This window comes from Rhinopithecus bieti, unplaced genomic scaffold, assembly GCF_001698545.2.
Source record: "Rhinopithecus bieti isolate Rb0 unplaced genomic scaffold, ASM169854v2 scaffold_7212, whole genome shotgun sequence".
Lineage (NCBI taxonomy): Eukaryota > Metazoa > Chordata > Mammalia > Primates > Cercopithecidae > Rhinopithecus > Rhinopithecus bieti.
The window spans coordinates 2,984,125-3,006,539 of NW_016806198.1; the positions used below are offsets into that span (position 1 = coordinate 2,984,125).

Sequence of the window (22,415 nt, forward strand, 5' to 3'; positions counted from 1 at the left end):
AGATAATTCAGGTTCCAAAATATCTTATTTGGCTAAAACATATTACTTGAAAATGTAAATGAATTCCTCAGATATTTACCACATCTCCACTGTGAACTCTACGCAATGTTTAATATTTTAAAAATCCAAAGCAAAATCTATAATCCTAACAGAATTTTAAAAATTAGGTCTTCGGCCGGGCGCGGTGGCTCAAGCCTGTAATCCCAGCACTTTGGGAGGCCGAGACGGGCAGATCACGAGGTCAGGAGATCGAGACCATCCTGGCTAATACTGTGAAACCCCGTCTCTACTAAAAAATACAAAAAAAAACTAGCCAGGCGACGAGGCGGGCGCCTGTAGTCCCAGCTACTCGGGAGGCTGAGACAGGAGAATGGCATGAACCCGGGAGGCGGAGCTTGCAGTGAGCTGAGAGCCGGCCACTGCACTCCAGCCTGGGCGGCAGAGCAAGACTCCGTCTCAAAAAAAAAAAAAAAAAATTAGGTCTTCATTAACACTAACACTCAATGATATGAAAGCTACATTTATGCCAATGAATTAGCCCTGACTATAATATTCCATTCAGCACAATCAGCTAAAGCTTATCCATCAAACTAAGATGCACAGGCAGAATCAGCAGCATTGGGAGGGCACTGCTCCTATGTCATTCTGATTGCCTCCAGAAAGCCCACCCTTATCAAATGCTCCACAGCAAGCCCACCAATATGTACTGAAGCTCAATAAGCCATGCACTGTGCCAGACTCTGAAGACGGAGATGTAAATAACGACACAGAGCTTGTGGTTTAAAGCATCTGTGAAACCATTCTCTCTGCAGTGAAGTTAGAAGCACTGACTTAAGCCCAGGAGATATCTGAGGAGTTTTAATTTATGAATGAAAGCATCAATGATCAATCCAAATCCTCTTTCCTAAATGCCATGCCACTCACATGAATGGCAAAAACAACAGGAATTACACAGCTTAGTACCCACTGTGTGAGTGATCCAACCCAACCCTCCAGAGAAGAGTACTTACTGGTCACGTGGAAGGAGATCACCCTCTCTCCTCTCCCGACTTTGTTGACCGCTTCACATTTGTACAAAGCTGACACATTTGCCGCTTGGATAACAAGGGTACTTACAGTCTGTGGGGGAAAAACAACTCTCAGGCCATAAACAATGCAGCTTGTTTGTGCACAAGTACTCAGTCCAGCAGTCTCCACAATCACTCCAACCTGCCTATGCCATTCCCACTTCCGCAGTGATTGGACACTTTCGAATTTATGCTATTACAGGTTGAGTATCCCTTATTCAAAATGCTTGGGACCAAAAGTATTTTGGATTTTGGAATTTTCTGGATTTTGGAATATTTGCATTGTATACTTACCAGTTGAGCATCTCTAATCTGAAAATCCAAAATGCTCCAACAAGCATTTCCTTTGAGCATCAGGTCGGCACTCAAAAAGTTCAGAATTTGAAGCATTTTGGATTTGGGGTTTTCAGGTTTGGGATACTTACTCAATTTGTATAATGATGCTGCTGTGGAGCTTACACATTATATAAAAAGGGCTTTGGAAACCATGAAACTATTGATGTGTTTCAATATATGATACACATTTTTTCATTCTCATGTTTATAAAATCAAAATCACCCTACACAGATGCATACATTTAACGTCATAGACCTTTTATTTTTCTCTAATAAGCTATTAATAAGTTAATGGTATGGCTAAAAGTCTATGGTGTTTTCAAAGTGACTTAATATGCTATTATTTTATCACCTAGACTATTTGATTATTAATCTCCAATATGCCTCACATATTATTGTAGCATCCTTCCATTAAAGAGAGATTTTCAAATTTTAAAACTTCAAACTCACTTTGTTTTTTCCTTCAATTAGAGCAAATTGATTTTTACTGACTTCAATTTTATTTCCTCCCTGGAAGTCCTCCACACTTCTCCATTCTTCACAAGGGTATGGGTTTGTCACTGAGACAGCTTGGCTATAAGAAAGAGATAACAGAGCATATTATGATTTAATTTTTCTTTACTTCTAGTCAAGAGTAAGGAAAAGATTCAGACTTTGGTTATTCTGTTCTTAGAAATAACTTCCAATGCAGCCTACCATGGTACAAGACTTGGCGCCAATTAAAAATAGGCATTGACTATGAAGGAAAAGGTTCTAGGTAGATTCATTCAGGATACGGGAGGGAAGCAGCTATTCTGGGAACAAACCTCATTCATAAATTGGATTGACAAGACAATTCAAGTTAATTTAGTTCAAAGGAAGGCAAGGAAACTTAGAAACCACTGGGCTCCTTAAAGTAATTTCTCTGGGACCATGGTCTCCGTGAAGGAAATGATCAGCAGCTGAGGAAGAAGCTCGTAGTGGCCATTTCAAAAACAACAACAGGAAGTGGACTGCTTAGGGTGGTGGTGGGTTGGCTGCTGCTGTTGTGTTTTTCCCTAAGGATGTCTGGACTTGTGTCAGAGCATGATAAGCTGGGCCTGAGACCCTGAGGACTGGGGCTGGGTCTATCACTGCCTCTCATCTATCAGCATTTCCTCTGAGAGATGGATCTTCACACAGACAAGAAGGAGTGATGTGATATTCACCAGTTGATTGGTATTGGGAAAAAAAACAAAGACTGGCAATTAGCAAACTGAGCAAATGGCCTGTGTTTGGAGAAGTGTACCTCAGGGATAACCTAACAAGGCTGAGGTTAGCTAATCCCAAAGTAGGATACTCCAAGCAAAGACTTCCCTTAAAATGTAAGACACAGAGAAAGATGGATGGAGATTCAGGCTACCTCTTGAGAGAAAACTTTCTTCTGTTTAGGCTTCTCCATTTAGGATGGAGTCATATCATAGCTCAGCTGTAAGAAATGCAAGATGGCAGGAAAGCAAAGAGTGTGTGGTCTTACTCACCTGGGCTCGTTGGGGCACTCTTCCTCCAACTGCCAATACCAGTGGATGTGATGCGGGGGAGGAATGGCATAGACCGTACACGTCAGCGTTTGAGTGGTGCCATACTGGTAGGAATCCACAGGAGAGATCAGAGATTTCTCACCAATCTGGGGTGGGACTGAAGATAGGAAAAACAACTTTTGAATTGTCAATCAGCTTTGAAGAATGGGAAATAGAGGATTTCAGCAACTAAAGCTGACTTTCTTTAAGCATATGATTTTGCTTCCACTTTCTTTTTTGAAGAACACTTAGATGTGGAAACAAGAGACCTGAGTTCTAGTGATACTCATAAAAATAACAACTAGCCAGGCATGGGGGCTCATGCCTATAATCTCAGTATTTTGGGAGGCCAAGGTATGTGGATCACTTAAGCCCAGGAGATCAAGACCAGCCTAGGCCACATGGTGAGACCCCATCTCTACCAAAAAAAAAAAAAAGAAATTGAATAAAATAACAAAATAAAATAAAATAAAAATGGCAATAAGCTAATAAACTAACAAGTTGAATGACTTTATGCAAGTGTTGAAATCCTGTGCCTCTCATCTGCATTACAGAGATAGTTCTCTCTGTCCTCTCAAGTTCACAAGATCAAGGAAAGGCTACAGAAAATAGCTGAAATAGCACAGTAAATACATTTATTATGTGCCAAGCATTGTTTGAAGTGCTTTGCATGAATTCATTCACTTAATCCTCACAACCACTATTACTATCCTCAGCTTTATACATGAGAAAAAATGAAACACAGAAGAAAATGACTTGCCCAAGGTCACTCAGTTAACGAACGGCAAAACCTGGAACAAACCTAGACGCTCTGACTTCTGAACCCAAACACGTAAACCACCTCATGTTAAAGGAAGGCGTAAATCTTTAGAGAATGCATTACTGCCACCACCATCTGAGTCTTTCATTCCCTCTCCCTCTTCCTTCCTCCCTCCCTCTCCACTCCCTTTCCCTCTTCCCCTTTCTTCCTTCTCCCTTCTCTCACTTCCTTCTTTCTTCTCTCCCTTTTTCCTTTCTTTCTTTTTTGACTCCAAAGTCAAAACTATTTCCTTATTACTGTCAACTTAAAGCCTCAGGTTATGCTTTCAAGACGTGACTTCTTTTTTATGTTTATTTCACATAGCAGAGTATATGCTAAAGTGAATAAAATATTTAGTGGCTTCATGAACTGATGAAATGGGCTATTTGCTGTCCATGTTTTGTTTTTATTTCCTGTTCATTTTCTCCTCCCATCCTACTTAAACACTTTCCAGTTTCTCCTCTCCCCAGTCCCCTACACCTATGCTGCTTCTGAACAACCTCTGTGGAACCTGTTATCTTGTTTGTTTTTTTTTTGAGGTGGAGTTTTGCTCTTGTCACCCAGGCTGGAGTACAATCTCGGCTCACTGCAACCTCCACCTCCTGGGTTCAAGTGATTCTCCTGCCTCAGCCTCCCAAGTAGCTGGGATTACAGGCGCCCACCATCACGCCTGGCTAATTTTTGTATTTTTAGTAGAGATGGGATTTCATCATGTTGGCCAGGCTGATCTTGAACTTCTGACCTCAGGTGATCCATCCACCTTGGCCTCCCAAAGTGCTGGGATTACGAATGTGAACCACCGCGCCCAACCTATCTTTAAAATATTCCCTGAAAAAAAAAATAATGTCAAGTTCAGCGGCCTATAGAAGAGTATCAGGACACATAGGGAAGCACCTTAATGTCATGGGAAAATATCCTGAAGTTTTAATATGCCATACCAGAAGGGGGAACAAAGAATTACAACAGAGAAGCATTTCTCAAACTGTTTGGAGTGAGAGATTAATGAATTTGTTCAGGGGAAAAATGATGCTCCAGTCAAATAGGTTTGTTAAACCTTGAATACGCTATGTCTCTCCCCCTGGAGAATACCAATATACATTAGTATATAAAAGGTTCTGAGAAGTCCCTGCAATAAAGAAACCTGTTACAAATCTACACATCACCTTAGCACCTCTCACACTCACTTGACCATGGCACCCTTCTCACCACTCCATTCCAAATACTTATTTGTACCTTTCAGTTTCAGAAAACAAAGTTCAAATCATCTTTAAATCAAAACGTACTATTTTCCTTTACAGACTCAAAATCAGATCCTGAACTCCTGTCAAAAAGGAAAAAAAAGCTCCCAACCAACCCAACAATGTCAACTTCAAAAGCCTTCAGAGTTGGAATCTGCCTGTACCTCACTGATACATCAACTGCAATATCAAACTAGAAGCTTTGCACAAAATCTAAGGAGAAGGGTCTTACACATCTGTGTGCCAGGTGGGCAATTCCATGAGAGGGGAACACTGTAGTATAACTTAACTTGACAACGGTCCCTGTGGGCATTATTTTTCCACAACATTTAAACTATCGAGGGTATCACTACTTTAATCTTGCATTTGACCACCACGAAGCTCATTTACATGGCCTCTTAAACAAACATGGCCAGAGCACACAGTCCTACATTTCACTTCAGCTTCACCACCCCAAATGACTTTTGTACATAGGCCCAGCCATGATGTGAGTGAAGCAGCTGGAGACAGAGGAATGGTGGCTTGGCTGATTAGGAAGACAATGTATCATAATAAATCTTGGGCAGAGAGGAAAATTGAATGGACTCACCATACACAACCAGAGAGACCACGTGACTCTGCTTCTCCTTTGAAATGGGATTGGTAAGGATGACAGTGTAATTTCCTGTGTCTCTTTCGCTCACTTCCATAATCGTCAGTACATGCCCCACTTTAACTGTGTGATTGGACTCAAGGGGTATTCCATTTTTATACCTATGAAAAAGAATTCTCAGGAATTAGTACAGTCGAAGGATTTGCTCTCACATGAAATGATGCTTTGTGTTTATTTCCAGTAGTTACCATTTTATTTCTGGGGGTGGGTAACCAAGGTACTTCACAGGGATTCTGACGCGCTCCCCCACCGTGGCTTCCACCAGAGATTCCATGCCACTTCCAAAAGCAACAAAAGGTTTTTCTGCAAGAAAATTTTTTTTAAAATGTTAGCTTATTGTAAATGGTCATTTGGTTTAGTTTTTCATTTCAAATGAAACATCAAAAACATTGAGGGTCTGACTAGCTGCAGTTCCAAGATTCCATGTACTACCTTTCAGTGGGTCACATTTCAGCTTCTCCCACCCCTCCCGTGTTTCTCCCACACCTCCTGTGCTTGCATTTGCTTTTCTCTCCCCACTAGTGCACTCCCACAAGCCTAGTGATTGCTCAAGTCTCAACTCAAACACTTATTCCTCTGTGCAGCTTTCTCTAAGTCCCCCAGGGATGCTTGGGTGCTCCTTCTCCTCTGCTCCCAACACACACTCCACACACCTCTTCCACCATGTGTTAATAGGCCCCAGGACTCAATCCTCAGACCTCCTCTTTATTTACACCTTCCTCTAGCCTCAAGTTTACAGTATCATTCACATACCTCCTAAATATGTGTCTTCTGCCCTGACTCCTCTGGGTTCCAGGTTGATATATTAAACATTTCCACTTGGATGTTTAATAGGCATCTCCTGAGAAACATATCTAACACTGTTTCCCTAAATTTCACTGCCTCCTCGATCTTTGCCATCTCAGTAAATACCACCACCATTTACTCAGTTGCTCATGCTTCCACTCTTTTTCCCTTATACTCCACAACCAATGAATTGATCAGCAGACCCGGTTGACTCTACCTTTGAAATATATCCAGAAGCAGATCACTTCTCACTATCTCTACCTCAACTACCCTTGTCCAAGCCACTCCTCAACTCTCACCTGGATAAATGTAATTAGCCTCTCAACTGACCTCCTTGTTTCTCCCCCTATTTCCCTGAAGTATCTTGGAGAACAAGAGTACTTCTATAAAAACATAAGCCAGAACACGTCTCTCTCTGTGTATTTTGGCAAGTGCATCTTGGCAAGTGAAATAATTTAAATAAATTTAGGACACTTAGTGATTTCTATTTTGTTCATTCAGAAGAAACTTTCAAGTTCTTGCTAGGGATGCCATATAACCTAGAGGTCAAGAGCATAGCTTTGTAGTCAGGAACTTGAGTTCCAATCTCAACTACTAAGATGAGATGAGCTAATAAAGTAAAGGCTCACTAAATCATACTTGTTGTAGTTGTTGCCACTTTTATGATTACAACTCAAATAAATAGTATTATCTAAGGTATTTTTAAAATTTCACTTTATTGATGCATTCTCATGATATAAAATCCAAAATCCTTTCCAAGGCTTATAAGTAGGATGCCACACAAATTACCATGTAAACTCAGACATTTATGTAAATGAAAGAGAATAAACACAAAATTAAGGTGATTTACTCAAAGCCAGTTCAATGTAATTCCAGTTCAATTACAGTTGACCCTTAAACAACACAAATTTGAACTGCATGAGTCCACTTATAAGCAGATTTTCTTCCACCTCTGCCACCCGAGACAGCAAAACCACCCCCTTCTCTTCCCACTTTTCCTCAGCCTTCTCAATGTGAAGACAAGGATGGAGACTTTTATGATGATCCACTTACACTTAATGAGCAGTAAATATATTTTCTCTTCCTTATGATCTTCTTAATAACATTTTCTTTTCTCTAGCTTTATTATAAGAATACGGTATATAATACATATAACATATGAAATATGTGTTAATTGACTGTTTATGTAGCAGTAAGGCTTCCAGTCAACAGTAGGTCATTATTTACATTTTGTGGAAGTCAAAAGTTATACCTTGTTTTTTTCTTTTTTTTGAGAAGGCGTTTTGCTCTTGTTGCCTAGGCTGGGGTGCAATGGCATGATCTCGGCTCACGGCAACCTCCGCCTCCTGGGTTCAAGCAATTCTTCTGCCTCAGCCTCCTGAGTAGCTGGGATTATAAGCTCCCACCACCACGCCAGGCTAATTTTTGGATTTTTAGTAGAGATGGGGTTTCACCATTTTGACCAGGCTGGTTTCGAACTCCTGACCTCAGGTGATCCACCCACGTCCACCTCCCAGAGTGCTGGGATTACAGGCATGAGCCACCACACCAGGCCTATACATGGAATTTTGACTGCAGAGGGAGGGTCAGTTCCCCTAACCCCTGAATTGTTCGCAGGTCCAACTATATATTGCTAAATATTTCCCCAGTTTGCAAAGCTCACGCTTATTCAGGTAGGCCTCTCAGCCTTACAATAAAACAAAAATTTAAAAACTACCCTAGCTAATACTATTTATCATAGTAACAATCCTAATAGCAGCAACAACTATAATAAGTAATACTAAGTGAGCTCTTACTATATATCAGCACATCTCATCTTTAAAGTTGAGATTTGAACCCAAGTTCCTGACTACAAAGCTATGCTCTTGACCTCTAGGTCATGTGGCCTCCCTAACAAGAAGAACTAGGAAGTATCTTCTGAATGAACAAACTAGGAATCACTAAGTGACCTAAATTTATTTAAACTATCTCACTTGTCAAGGCACAGAATTATTTCTAAGGAGACCACAACTTACCATGGACCCTGACAAATGTGCTGTTCTTCTTGGTCATCAGCCCACTGGACGCTGCACAGGTGTACAATCCTTGGTCACCCCGGGTTACACCATCTATAGTTAAGGTGCTCAAAAATTTCTTCATCTCACTCCCAGACTGGGTTTTTAGATCTCGGATTACAAGTTTCTTATGCTGATGCTGAAAAAAGAGTTGACTGAACGTCCAAAGCACAGCATATAACATTACCCAATAACTTCTAGTAACACAGAGAATTAAATCTTGGCCTTTGGTAAACATTAGTTAATGCTAATAACAGGGACACCAGAACTTTTAACCTCATGCAGCCAACGATGTATTTGGTTTCAGGAGAAATAAATGGAACCAACTGAATTAGGATTTTTCAAACCTCACATGGCGAAAATGAGATGGATATAAACTGCAGAAACACAAGTAAATGTGACCACTGTTTAAGGAGCAGTGTATCTCATGCCACCTCTTAAAGAGAAATTCCCTTAAAAGGAATGTAGATCAAAAACTTTGGAGAAAAGAGAAATGACATAATGTAGAAAGATGTAATCATCTAGAGAAAACTAATATTCATAGACTGACTGTTGCAGAACAGGACAAAATTCCTGATATTTCACCTTTTTGTGGGTGCTATCTGTTCTGCAATTCCCTTAACTTGTGTGTGTGTGTGTGTGTGTGTGTGTGTGTGTGTGTGTGTGTGTGTTTTAAGGTTTTTAAATTTTATCTGGCCAAAGAGGCCCCTATCTCTCAAGCAAACTTCATTGGGGCTTATTATCTAAGTATTTGGAGGTCTGGCTTTGAATCATTAGTGTTACCTTTGAAGAAGGGTATTCCCAGTTGAAGTCAATCCCCACATTTAGTTCAGTTCTTGCTGTACAATTTAAGACAAGCTTCTCTCCAACAGATAGTTCAACTCCATGAGACGGATTCAGAACCACATCATAAATCCTATACCCTAGAGCAAGTAAATTGAAAAAACACCAGACATGAGAGAGAAAATAAAGCCTTGTTAATATTGCACAAAAAAATTAATTATTTATATTTTTAATAATTTATTTTTTTTATATTTTTATTTTTTTGTTGAGGACAGAGTCTTGCCTCTGTCGCCCAAGCTGGAGTTGCAGTGGACCGCGATCTTAGCTCACTGTAAGCTTCCTTTGCCCCTTCGCGGTTACGCATTCTTCTGGCCTCAGCCTCCCGCGTAGCTGGGGACTACAGGCCGGGCCCGCTCCCTCGGCCTGGCTAGTTTTTTTGTATTTTTTTTAGTAGAGACGGCGTTTTCCACGTGTTTTAGCCAGGATGGTCTCGATTCTCCTGACCTGTTGAATCCACCCCATCTCGGCCTCCAAAGTTGCTGGGATTACGGGGGCTTGAGCAACCGCCGCCCCAAGACGACCAACTTTACTTTTCTTAGTAAAATTAACAACTTTAAACGCAACGCCCACAAACTGTTTCCTTGCAGGCCTCACCAATATTTGGTAGCTCCAAGGAAAATGGCCAACGGAGATTTACAAAGCACTACCTTCACAGATCTCAAAGATGTTGTAACCCAGTGGATAGAAAAGTAGTAAACTTTCAGAGGTCAGTAGCCCTAAGCCAGTAGGGCCAGCTTTAGCAAACTGCTGAAGTTTCCATAAAATAGGTATAATTGAAATAATTGATAGCAAGCAATGCTCTGAACATTGAATTTTTCATAAAATGAGTTCCAGTAATACCATTCATTTTCATCCTTTTTTAAAAAAAAAATTCTTTTTCATCCTTGATCTTGGCAAGAAAAGAGACAACCTCAATTGCACATGGGTTTATTTGGTAGAGAAGAGCGGATGAATTGCCCAACACCATATCCTGAGTTCCTATACTTTTCAATATCCTTCTTCACTGTACATCGTTATCTCCAAGATCTTAATACAAGGAGTTACTCTCTACTATCTGTTATTAATGATATGGAAAGGAACTTTCCTCTTACCTACAACCACGACTATGTACATAATAGACTGGTAACTTTCATCATTAATTTTTGCTTCACAGAAGACCATGCCAGCATAGCTGATCATATAGCTGGGAATAGTAAAGCCCTTCTTGCTGTCCCAGGAAATTCTGTTACCATCAGGAACAAATCTCTTTTCTGGGTACCTCTGGGTAATAAAAAGAAATACCAAATATTTAATCCAGTACCAAAATGAGAGCCATGTACAATGATCACTGAAGAATTCATCTTATTTTAAGAATACTAATTAGTTTTATTCAGTGTATTTCACCCTTCGTAAAGGATCCTGAAAATTCATTGTGAATATTATAAACAGGCTACCCATCTTACTATTAGCTTAAAAATATAAAAACTTAAGAGACAATTGGAGGAGATGCAACTTACTGCACAAAGTGACACGTTGAGATTTGAAATGGACCCGAGACATGGAATCACCACAGTTTTGTTTTTGTTCTCAGTAATGTACACGACTCCATGTTGGTCACTAACAGAAGCAATAAATGGAGATCTGTAATCTAGAAGAAAATTTAGTTTTATTAATGAGTTAATGGTATTTACTAGAAAAGTTGGTCATTTTTCAGGTTCCTAAACTCTAACCAGACAAGTGAATGACTGGAAGTGACACTTCACACAAGCAAAGACATCCATAGCTTATTCTATTGATAGACATCTGGCTCCAAGACATCTGGCTCCACACTTGGATGGGTGTGTGTGTGTGTGTGCGCGCACATGCATGTGTATGTATTTGTGTGTATAAAAATTTTGAAAAAAACTCCCAGTTGAGATTGACTCCTTTCACAAGGTTTATTGACAAGTAGAATATATTTTTATAGATCTCACATTTTAAAAGATTAATCATATTTTTTTCAAAAAGAAGGATAATATTTACTTTAAAATTTAAAGTTAAATCTATACACTTTACCAACAAGTTTTACTGATGTTTAAAATACTCACGTGCTCTCTCTTTAGGTAAATAATGTAAATTCCATGAAAATAAATGAATGGATCCCAAAGGATCTTTAGATTAACAGGAAACAACTAACATTTTTGAATTTGGTTATTCAAGAGGACCTTTTATGGGAGCATTTTAAGATTCTGAAGACTAGGGATATGATTCTTTCTAAAATCATGTTTAATTGTTTTTGCATTTAGTTTAACATTTAGCAGTCATTGATATCTTCAGTGACAAACATTTGAAAAGCTACCATTCCAAAGACTGAGAAGAAAACTGAACAGATTCTGACCGGATTCAGTGGCTCACGCCTGGAATTCCAGCACTTTGGGAAGCTGAGACGGGCGGATCACTTGAGGTCAGGAGTTTGAGACCAGCCTGGCCAGCATGGCAAAACCCCATCTCTACTAAAAATACAAAAAACTAGCAGGGCATGGTGGCATGCGCCTGTAGTCTCAGCTATTTTGGAGTCTGAGGCAGAAGATTCGTTTGAACCTGGGGGGCAGAAGTTGCAGTGAGCTGAGATAGCACCACTGCACTTCAGCCTGGGCAACAAGAGCAAAATCCTTCTCAAAAAAAAAAGATTTCACGGCCATTCATTGCTCATACAATGTTAATATGCTGTTGGAAACCTAGTCCATTCCCCAGAGATAGAGATGATGTGGTGTGGAGTCATGCTTGAAGTCTCAGAGAGATAACATTTCACGTTGCTATGCCCAACACATGTGATCAAGCATTTTCAGAGCGCTTCATAATAGTCAAAGTGAAGAAAGAGTTAATTAAACCACAGGGGACAAAGGCAACTAATTCCCTGCAACAGCAGAAGTTTGATTTCCTTCCCAGCTGGAAAGCACAGAAAAGCAGCCAATCTAGCCCACCACATGCCATAGTCATTATCTTATGAGGCCAGGGCTCACTTCCTGGCTCCATCCATTGCTGAAGAGAATGGGGTCAGAAGATTAGGGAAGTAAGGTGGGGACCAGAGGGGACATTAAACACCTATCCATAGAGAATACTTCAGTGTTTCCTTTCCCATTGTTTAACTTCGTGGCCAAAATCTTGGACAGCCCAACTCCTAGAACTTTAGGCTTAGACAGGAAGCAGAGTTTAATGGTATACCCAAAGACAGGCAGTATACCAATAAACAGTGCTAGGGATTGCCACTTCTTAATGTTGCCTACCTTTCATCCACATGCTAGGAAATATTACATAACTCGCTTACAGAGCAAGCCTTTGGAAGCTAAATTAACCCTTTGATGTAAGACTAAACCTGTTTAGTAAATCAATTCTATTTTGGTATCTCAAAAAAAGGAAATAAACAAAAGAAACCCAAACAACCACTCAGCCTCTCAAATAAAATATTTACTCAAACTCATGAAATGAATTTTCACATGTCTCCAAGTTTCCTGACTTAGGAAGAAGTAAATAATGAGATATTATGGGGGAGGTTCATCTTGTAGGATTTCTAGACAGGCTGAAAGCAGGAAATCCTTGCAATCTTCTGACCGAGCTGCATCTCTCAAGACTGCCAGGTCAAAAGGAGCCAGAAATTCTCCAAGATGTGAGACTCGTCTCTTTCAAATCCTGTGGAGGGAAGGAGGAGGGCACAGAATTCTATCTTGGACAATGCTTACTCTGGGCAAAGATATTTCTCAAACGTCGTGAATCCAGTGGCACAGCTTATTTTGATATGGTCTCCACTTTTTCATTGCACTGACCATATTACACTACTGAAATGTAAGCAGAGATATGTAGGTGTGTTTCCCAAAGCTGATGAAATTATTGCCTTGTAAAAGCTGCTTCTGAGAAAAAAGTCTAAGTCATCTTCACCTGTCTCAAATACTCTGGGATGTAAAGAGGCATATACATAAATACATAAAATGCCTGTTTATCTTCACTGAAAAGAAAAATATTTGGTACATGCAAACAAACTACGATGCAACCCTTACATTCCTCAAATTTATATCATAGGGATATCATTAGTTAAGTCAGATTTTCACAGAAAAAATAAGGTAGTGTAAGATTTTTGAAACACAAAAGAATGCATAACTCATTATAAATGCTGAATATATGTGATATTTATTTTATACTATATGGACGTTAAGTCAGCCTTCATAATATCAATCCCAAATTGCACATCCTAGAAAGATACAGCATATCATGCAAGATCTCAGACCAAACAAGCAAAGGAAAGAAACATTGTCCTGAAAAGAGTCTGAAGCAATGTCTTTATTTGCACATGAGTATGGGAATTATTTTCTATGAAGTATTAGTAAGAAAAAAGTTCCTGTGTGCAAAAAACTCCAGAGCCCTTGGCAAAAATGCTTTCCTATGCATTCTTGGGAAAATCTCCTACTCTGCTGTAGATAACTTATCTCTCCACAGAAATTTCTCCATAATTCACCCCCAAATCTTCCTCGATTTCAAGAGTTTTCAGTTTTCTTCTCAAACATAAGAAGACTTTTTATAAGTCTCAGTGGCCAATAGTGAACACAGATTTACTTTAGAAACAAAGATCAGACCCAAACTAATTGGGCAAAAGTGAGATAACACAGCCCAAGCTCCAGAATCAATCAGTCTTATTTCTCAGAGGAAGCCTCAGGAGAGAAGAATTTTGTGTATTCCTCTTGGCAAACAGCCTTTAGAGCAAGCCCTTTGTTGTACTCAATTCTTGTTTGAGCCTATTGTCTTTTATAACTGGTAAAGAGATGTGGGAAATGAATTTTATTTCACCACTTACCTTGAACATAGACATAAATGACCGAGGCCAAGTCAGTTTCCCGGTAGAAGCACTTGTAGGCTCCAGTGTCATTTCCGATCACTTTTGGAATTGTGAGTGTCTTACAGAAGAGGCCATCGCTGCACTCAGTCACCTCCACCCTTTGCTCACTACCACTCTGATTATTGGGCCAAAGCCAGTCCAATTCCCTCTGTCCCCTGAAAAATTAATTTCAGGGAGGTATTAATATGAAGTGCCAGAGTGTAAGGCTATTTCTAAGAAAAGAGAACATTTGGTTTTGAAACTTAAATAAACTCTTCAACAGACACAGTCAAAGTCTTCTACCAGCCAGGCATGGTGGCTCATGCCTGTAATCCCAGCACTTTGGGGGGCTGAGGCAGGCGGATCACCTGAGGCCAGGAGTTCGAGACCAGGCTGACAACATGGTAAAACCCTGCCTCTACTAAAAATACAAAAATGAGCCAGGTGTGGTGTCGCATGCCTGTAATCCCAGCTACTCAGGAGGCTGAGGCATGAGAATTGATTGAACCTGGGAGGTGGAGGTTGCAGTGAGCCAAAATCACGTCACTGCATTCCAGCCTGGGCAACAGGGCAACCCTGTCTCATAAAAAAAAAAAAAAAAAGAAGTCTTCTACCAACAAGTCGGATTGACATATGATAAAAAGTTATAAAGTCAGCTTCAGAAGTCACTTTTGGCATTCCTGAGTTTTCCACTAATTAATGCATTCTTTCATTCAACAAATATTTGTTAAGCATCTACTACGTGCCAAACTTGTTAAGGACTAGAGAAAGAACAGTGAACAAATCAGACAAAACTCAATGCCTTTATGGAACCTCAGTCTAACTGGAGAAAACAGGCAATTAAAAAGTAAGTAAAATTTATTGTATAAAAGATGGTGTTTAGTACTATGAAGAAAAATATAGAAGATGCAAAGAAAAGGGGAAAGAATTTTGCAGGAGGTGGTCTTGATAAAGCCAGCCATAGGAACATCACGAAGAGCAGTATTACAGGAGCAAACATAGCACATGGAAAGGCCCTGGAGCAGGTGCATATCTGGACTATTAAGGGAACAGCCAGGAAGCCAGGCCAGCCAGGTAAGAGTGGGCAAAGTGGAGTAAGAAGTGAGGTTAGGAAGGAAGGCGGTGGAAGTAACAGTCCCTCAGGACCTTGTCAGGGCCTCGCATTAAAACATAGATGGCTTGTACTGCAGCATTTCTCTACAAGGCCCCAAGGAAGATAAGAAGATAGTCAACATCAAGAAGAATGTATTATTGGCCCTTCATTCAAAGAATTTAAAATTTCCAGGAAGTTGCAGCTAAATCAATGAAGTTACTTTTAACACACTCCATGGTTTTTTTCAGAACATAAGAAATGTTTATGCAGAGTTTTAAAAAGAGAGCGTGGGATCCTTGGGGATTTCAAATAGCCTTTGTTATCAAGGGTTGGTAAAAGGAAAATCTAACGGGAAATGTGTCTTGAACGAATAAAGCTAGAGAAACAGCACCTGCTACTGTATTTTTTCCCAAGCGCTGGGTATTGGTAAGGGACTAGGGTATTCTTTATACTGCAGTCTAAAATAGATGTATGTCATTTGGTTTAATGCTTAGTATTCAACAAGCATGAAGCAATGGCAATAAGCTACCCAAGGTCCTTTGTGGATCCCCAGCACTCTTCCAGGAGGGAAACATCACCTCCTCTTTTCACAGTCTCTACCAAAAACACACAGGTCCTAAGAAACCTCCATGCCTTTCATGTGTCATCACTATGTTAAACCCAAGGGTCTTCTATCTTTCATCCTGGGGTAAGGGCTGAAAGGCAAAATGTAAAGCCCTCTTCCTCTTGACAAGGAAGTCTATTCCTCCAGTTATCAAAAATCAATAGCATGACTTCTTGCTAGCAAATGGGGAAAGATGTATTCCAGAATATCAAGGCAGAGCCCGAACTCCATTATTTATGCAGATCATGCACTCAGTAATATTACCCACTAGATATTAAATTGCTATTAAATATTACTGCCTAAATATTAAAATTAGTGTAATAAATTTATTATAAAGCAAAGTTTTTGGAAAGGGAAAATAAGATGTTCAAGAGTCATACTGAGCATAATAAATATAGTCCCCAATTTTTTCAACTCTGTTCCTTAAATGTATGCCCTCAACTTCATTTATTCATTCACAGTTATTGAGTGTATGTCCAGTATATGCCAGATGGCCGTACTGGTTATTGGAATGTGGGCGTGTGTGTGTATTCATGTGCATGTGTGTCTGTGTGTATGCACGTTAGCAGAGAATAGTATAAAAACACCAGCAAAATGGTACAGAATTTTTGAGAGAAAATTCTTCTCATTTTTCATTATTACATCAGTTCTTAGAAACCTCACCACTTATGAACAATTACTACAAGCTCTATTACAATTCTACTCTACTGGAAATTATTTCCACTCAATAAACAATCAGTTACTTAACACAAGAAATCTAGATCTAGAATGAATCCTTACCTGCAAGTAATTTGAAGAGTTGTATTAGCCTTAATTGTAAGTATGTCTTTTTGTATGCTGAGCCTGGGCAGATCAAGAGAAACACTAGGCAAACCTAGAAACAAATTAAATAAATGAATGTAGTTGCCACTGAGTTAGACCTAATAGGAAACACCTTCCATAAACAATGCATACTCTATACTTTAAAAGGCCTCTTCAGCAATTCATTGTATAAAACTGGGAATTTACTTTTCACCATTCTCAGTAAAAGTTCACAAGCTGTGTCATAACAGGAAGAATGGGCAGATGGTCATAAACCAACACAACAGTTCTGCAATTCATGGAGCTAGGGTGGAGTTCCTGTTTTCCTGCATTGCCAACTTCAAGGTCTTACAAAAGGATATGGGACATTGAAACCAAATGAACCTTCATCTGATGATCTCACTCCCTTGGGAAAGGACCCACTGACATTTCTTATAAAACATAGGATATACACATTTGACTAAATTGCTGATTAATGAATCCCACTTAGAGGGATTTCTATATAGTTCATCTATGTACCCTGAAGGGAGTGAGAGAAGCTATGACCTTGTCTCATTTTCCTTTATCGATTTTCTAGTGTGCTTCCTCTGGTAACCAAACTGCCACAGCTGAAATAATGGCTCAATAAAGATCGTACATTAAAAGCATGGGAGAGAAATTGAGGAAGAGAAAACATTCCCCAATTCCACACATACATGCATATTAATATACTTTTATGTATGTGTGGAATTTTCCCAATTTCACACATACATGGAAATTAATATACTTTTCTCTCTACTGTAATTCATTAGCATTACTCTTTTTTAAAAAAGCATATGAATTTTTTGGTGAAAAATTTTCCCAATTTCACACATACGTGCAAACTAATGTACTTTTCTCTCTATTGTAATTCATTAGCATTACCCTTTTTTAAAAAAGCATATGCAATTTTTTAAGTGTAATGCTAATGAATTGCAATTGGGAGATCTGAACTTATTCATCAAAGCCCTGAACTCATCCTGACATCAAGCTTCAGACATAAGAAACTTGTCTTTACCTAAAAGGGATAAGAACCAGAAAAGTACCACAGCATAGATTCCTCACCACGGGTCACTCTACAGCAAGATAATTGAATTCTCTGTCAACTAAATGTGAAGAGCTATGAGGTGTTGAAAAAGCATGAGAGAAAGAAAAATTGTCCACTATGCCAGAGTCTTAACAAATATCAAGACTTAGAAAATACCAGCTTTAAAAAAGTAATTGATGCTGGGCAGGCACCCAAGCTTTCTAAGTCATATCAACTAAGAAAAAATGACTCCCTAGGCCTAAACTGGCATTGACCTTGCTGGGCAAATAAGAGAGTATGAACAAATAGGAGGAAGTATGAGACGGTATAAATAGAGAGAGTATAAGTAAATATCCAGTGCAAACATCAAATGCATTGAATCTGAGAACCCCAATGTGAACAAATGCAGGCAAAATGAATAAGTGACTGCACATGTTCTCACACACTGCACAGATGTGCAAAATAAGTTACTGACATAACTGGTCCATATCATGGTCTTTAAAACAATAATGTGGTTTTAAAATAACTGGAAACTAAGTTATATCAATATATCTCAGAAATTAACTGGCATTGGTACTGACTTATGTTTAGGGCAGTTTTGTTCTTAAGACTTTAGACTGTGTCAGAATATCCCTTGGTCTACAAATCTGCATTTTAACAAGCATTTCAAGTTACCCTAGCACAGATGGTCCATGGGCCACTCTTGGACTGCTGCTGGTCTTGGTGGTCATGTTTAATTAATTTGCACAGTACTTTGTGTGTGGAAGGGGGGTTGTATTTATGTTTTAAATAGAGAACGGGATCTCGCTATGTTGCTGAAGCACTCCTTGAACTCCTGGGCTCAAGCCATCCTCCTGCCTCTGCCTCCCTAAGCACTGGGATTACAGGAATGAGCCACTGCACCCAGCCTGCACAGTACTTTTTAATATGAAAGAAATGACTGCCCCCAAAACAGGCAAACAAAAAACCAAAGTGTTTAAAAGCAAAATGAAACCATCCCACTTTGTCTAAGAAAAGGAAAATGAAAACAATTCATTTGGATAACACAGATTTCAAACTTGACTGGGAAACACTAGGCTGAGAAAGATGCTGAAAACGTGATGTACAATTCACACTACAATCCAAATGAGAAAGAATCCATTATTTGGGCACATTCTTGTGAGAAAAAAAATGGCAGTAAAAATAACTCAATAAGCTGTGCCTACTCGGCTACCAAAATGAGAAACTCTCGAAGATCCCTCATCATTTATTGCCACAGATCACATTCTAGACACACTTTCCTATGTAACAAATATTTTAAAAAAGAAAAGGTATGTCCTTCATTCATAGGAAGCTGAGACAATGCCATACTACTCTAGAGACAAGTCTACGACAAAAATCTATTCAACAAGGCTCTCGATAACTTCACATTCATATTTGTAGACCAACAGTTTTTTTTGTTTTGTTTTGTTTTGGTTTTGTTTTTTGGTTTTGGGGGTTTTTTGCTCCATTTAACTTCATTCATTTCATTGGCAAGCTTGAGCTGGACTCTTCAGAAAGTTCTAAAGAAATAACTGTAAGAGGTACATATGCTACTACTCAATAAAAAGCCCTTCTATGTTCAAATCCCATAACCAATATTAATTAATTTGTGCACTGTTACCCTTCCAGCTCAAAGACGGGAAGGAAAAACAACAGTGCCTCTGTCTCTAGAATTTGATGGCACCAATTACAGCCCAATCCAATTAAGCAAGTAATGCACTCCAAAAGGGCAAGTTCACCATTATATTCAGGACGACCCGACTGCCGACTGCCGTTACTACTGTGCTAGGAAACACCCCAGGCTTAAAAGCAACTAACTTATTTGTGGAATACAGAGCAACCACGTGTTCCAGACCTTCATTCTCTTTCCATAAAGGGGGAGAGAGAGGGCTTGTCAGGGACAAATGAATGTCCATGGTGGACTGGCCCCGTTGAACCAAGGCATTATAAAGAAAATTCAATAACCATGGACAGATGATCTTGGTACTGTATGTGGGTGTGAGTGTCTTTTAAGACATGTGATTCTTGTCTTAGGAAGTAAGAAATTTTTTTCCCCGAATTATTAGACTTCTTTTTTTCTTTCTCTGATCCTTTCCCCTTTCTCACCCTGGAAAGGGTGGAAATCTGGACATCAGCAAACTGGCTGCGGGAAAGAAATATTATCTAAGAGGTGGGGAGAGAAAGGGAAGTGAGGAAGAAAAGACAGACAGCTATTGCCTCAAGAACGTGTGTTCCTAATTGAAGGAGACGGAAATTTTAGGTGGCAGGGAGAGGAAGGAATGGCACTAAAGCTAGGTACCAAGTACCACAGGAAAGGTTTTCGGAGCCTGAACTTCTGACTATGCGCTTACTCCAAGGACCACAGCGCTTTGGAAGATGTGCAATGCTTTACGCAGGACAGTTTGCTGTTACTTGGAGACCCTTAGGGAAGCTGTCACAGCCCCCAGGACAAGTCCCTATTCCCCTCCTTCTTCTCTCTGCAAGGAGAGCGGCGTCCTGCACCGAAGAAGGAAAAAAGGTTTCTCTCCTCTCCAGACCCCACTTCACACAGTGGGTGTGCAAATGTGTTCGAGCATAAAGACAACAACTGGCCGGGTCGCGGTTCCACTCGCAAAGAGGCAGAACCGAGTGTATGGTGCGATCCGGGAGACCTGGCTTGAGATTCCTGCAAGATTTCCTTCCCTAGGCCCGGACTAGGATGTTGCGCGCAGCCAGACAACTTTTCACCGGCTATTCTCGCCTGCGGAGGCACCTCCTGCCCGCCAGCCCCGGGCACCTTCCCACCCCTGCCTGCCAAGAGCCTGAGGGTGTGTCGGCATCTCAGGACACGCTCCAGCCGAGGTCCCTGTCGCAGACCAGAGTCCCGGAAAAGGAACCAGGCTAGAGCACAGGAGACCACAGACTCGCTGGGTAATCGGGCCAGTCTCTGAGCCTCAGTTTCCCTACTGGTCAATGAAAGATCGCAAAGTGTCAAGTCCCCTCCAACTCTCCAGCTCTACGATTCTGAGTTAGATCGGGCTTTCAGGTTCTCTCCGCCCTCACCCGACCTGTCCGCCTTCCTCCTCGGGAGTGGGCTCCTTACCCACAGAGGCGGCCCGGGTCTCCACGCAGAGCCACAGGGCGACGGCCAGCAGCACCTTGCTCGCCATCCTGCACCTCGAGCCGGGCAAAATGCCCAGAACTCTGGAGCCAGTTCTTTCTCCCAGCGCCTGTCTAGAGAAGGAGGCGCGGAGGGAACCCGCGCCCCCGCGCAGCGCAGGACCGTTGAGCGCACACGGCTCGGGAGCCCGGGCGCCGACCGCAGCTGCAGGGGCGTCTGCGGATGCCAGTAGGAGAGGATATCCCGGCTGCCAGACTGGCTTTCTGCGGCGCGCAAGTGATGCCCGGCGCAGGCAGAGGAAACGCAGTGACCACACACCGCCTGCTCTCCCGGGGTCCCGGGACTCAGTGCGGGGTGGGAGCTGGGGCCGAAACTCTAGAGCGCGGGGGCGGGGCCGTGCTGGGAGGGGCCGGGGCGGAGGAGGGGCTCTGCCATGCGGCCAGCCCCTCCCCTCACCCGGGTGCGCAGCGGCGATCTAGAGCTCCCCAAGCTTGTTTACGTCTCCCCATTTCCCCACACGCACGGACTGCGCCAGGCCTCAAGTCGCCCAGGAGAGAACATCCCGGAGCAACAATTTTGTTTCTGGTGTAAATAAAAAGTAGTCGGTAACGGGCGCTGAGCCACTCCAAGGCTTAATCGCTTGCGGGTCCCCGAAATTTGGGAAGCATCACCAGGAGCGCAGCGAGAGGCACCGCGCCCTCACCAGGCGCGTCAAAATGCAGGACCCTCTTCGCCATCGCGCGCGTCTAAAGTGGCCGAGAATCTGCAGCAGTTTGGAGCCACAATTGCTTGGTATAAATGCTGTTTGAGCCTTGGCTTTTTTCCCTTTAAATTCTATTTATTTATTTGAGACAAGGTCTCATTATGTTGCCCAGGCTGGTCTCCAACGCCTGGACTCAGTCCATCCTCATGCCTCAGTCTCCCAAAATCCTGGGATTACAGGCATGAGCCACCCTGCCCAGCCTTCACTTTATAATATACCTTGGAGATTCATTCTACATCAACCTTAAAAGCTCCATCTTTTATTTATTTATTTATTTATTTATTTATTTATTTATTTATTTTTAAAGAGGCAGAGTCTCACTATGTTGCCCAAGCTGGCTGCGAACAAAGCTCATCTTTCCATCTTTTCAATGTTGGCATGGTGCTCTACTGTATAGATGTACTCATATTTATCTGGGAGGTATTTATTTGGGGAGGGGAGAGAATCTTTAAAGAAACTCCTCTCTTCCTGCTAGTAAACTTAGCAAATAAAATAGGATGGACTCTGGCAGAGTTGGATAAAGCGGTGGGAGATGGAACCTGGTAAGGAGAGGGCAGTTTTTCTCCATCTCCATCACCAAACAATTCCCTATCACCCTTATTTACAATTCATGACACTTCCTCTTCCATGTCTCATTTAAGAAGATAGCGTCTCCTCTGAATGCAAACCAGAACCTGCAGGCCGGTGGTAATAGCCCCCTTTAGAAGTCTTGGAGGAAATGATGCGTCTTTGATGGCCGCAAGACCAGAATTTGGCAGAGTCTCAACGAAATCAGTCTACCACTTTCCCTCCCACCCAGCACTTAGAAGTGCCTTAGGTTCACACACACACACACAAAAGGCAAAGTCTGT

General features: G+C 41.1%; 1 protein-coding gene across 1 annotated transcript in view; it reads right to left on the reverse strand.

Annotated features, from left to right (window-relative positions):
- The window catches only part of KDR (kinase insert domain receptor), a 47,946-nt gene extending 26,797 nt beyond the window's left edge, over positions 1–21,149 (reverse strand). Inside the window, exons 1-12 of the mRNA XM_017875105.1 lie at positions 20,784–21,149; positions 16,615–16,708; positions 14,117–14,313; positions 10,809–10,939; positions 10,404–10,572; positions 9,253–9,392; positions 8,431–8,608; positions 5,818–5,932; positions 5,567–5,730; positions 2,902–3,058; positions 1,853–1,976; positions 1,011–1,119 (exon numbers count right to left, since the gene is read on the reverse strand). Coding sequence (XP_017730594.1) covers positions 1,011–1,119; positions 1,853–1,976; positions 2,902–3,058; positions 5,567–5,730; positions 5,818–5,932; positions 8,431–8,608; positions 9,253–9,392; positions 10,404–10,572; positions 10,809–10,939; positions 14,117–14,313; positions 16,615–16,708; positions 20,784–20,850 — 1,645 coding nt within the window. The 5' untranslated portion in view covers positions 20,851–21,149. The remainder of the gene's footprint in view (positions 1–1,010; positions 1,120–1,852; positions 1,977–2,901; positions 3,059–5,566; positions 5,731–5,817; positions 5,933–8,430; positions 8,609–9,252; positions 9,393–10,403; positions 10,573–10,808; positions 10,940–14,116; positions 14,314–16,614; positions 16,709–20,783) is intronic.
- Between the last annotated feature and the right edge of the window lie 1,266 nt (positions 21,150–22,415).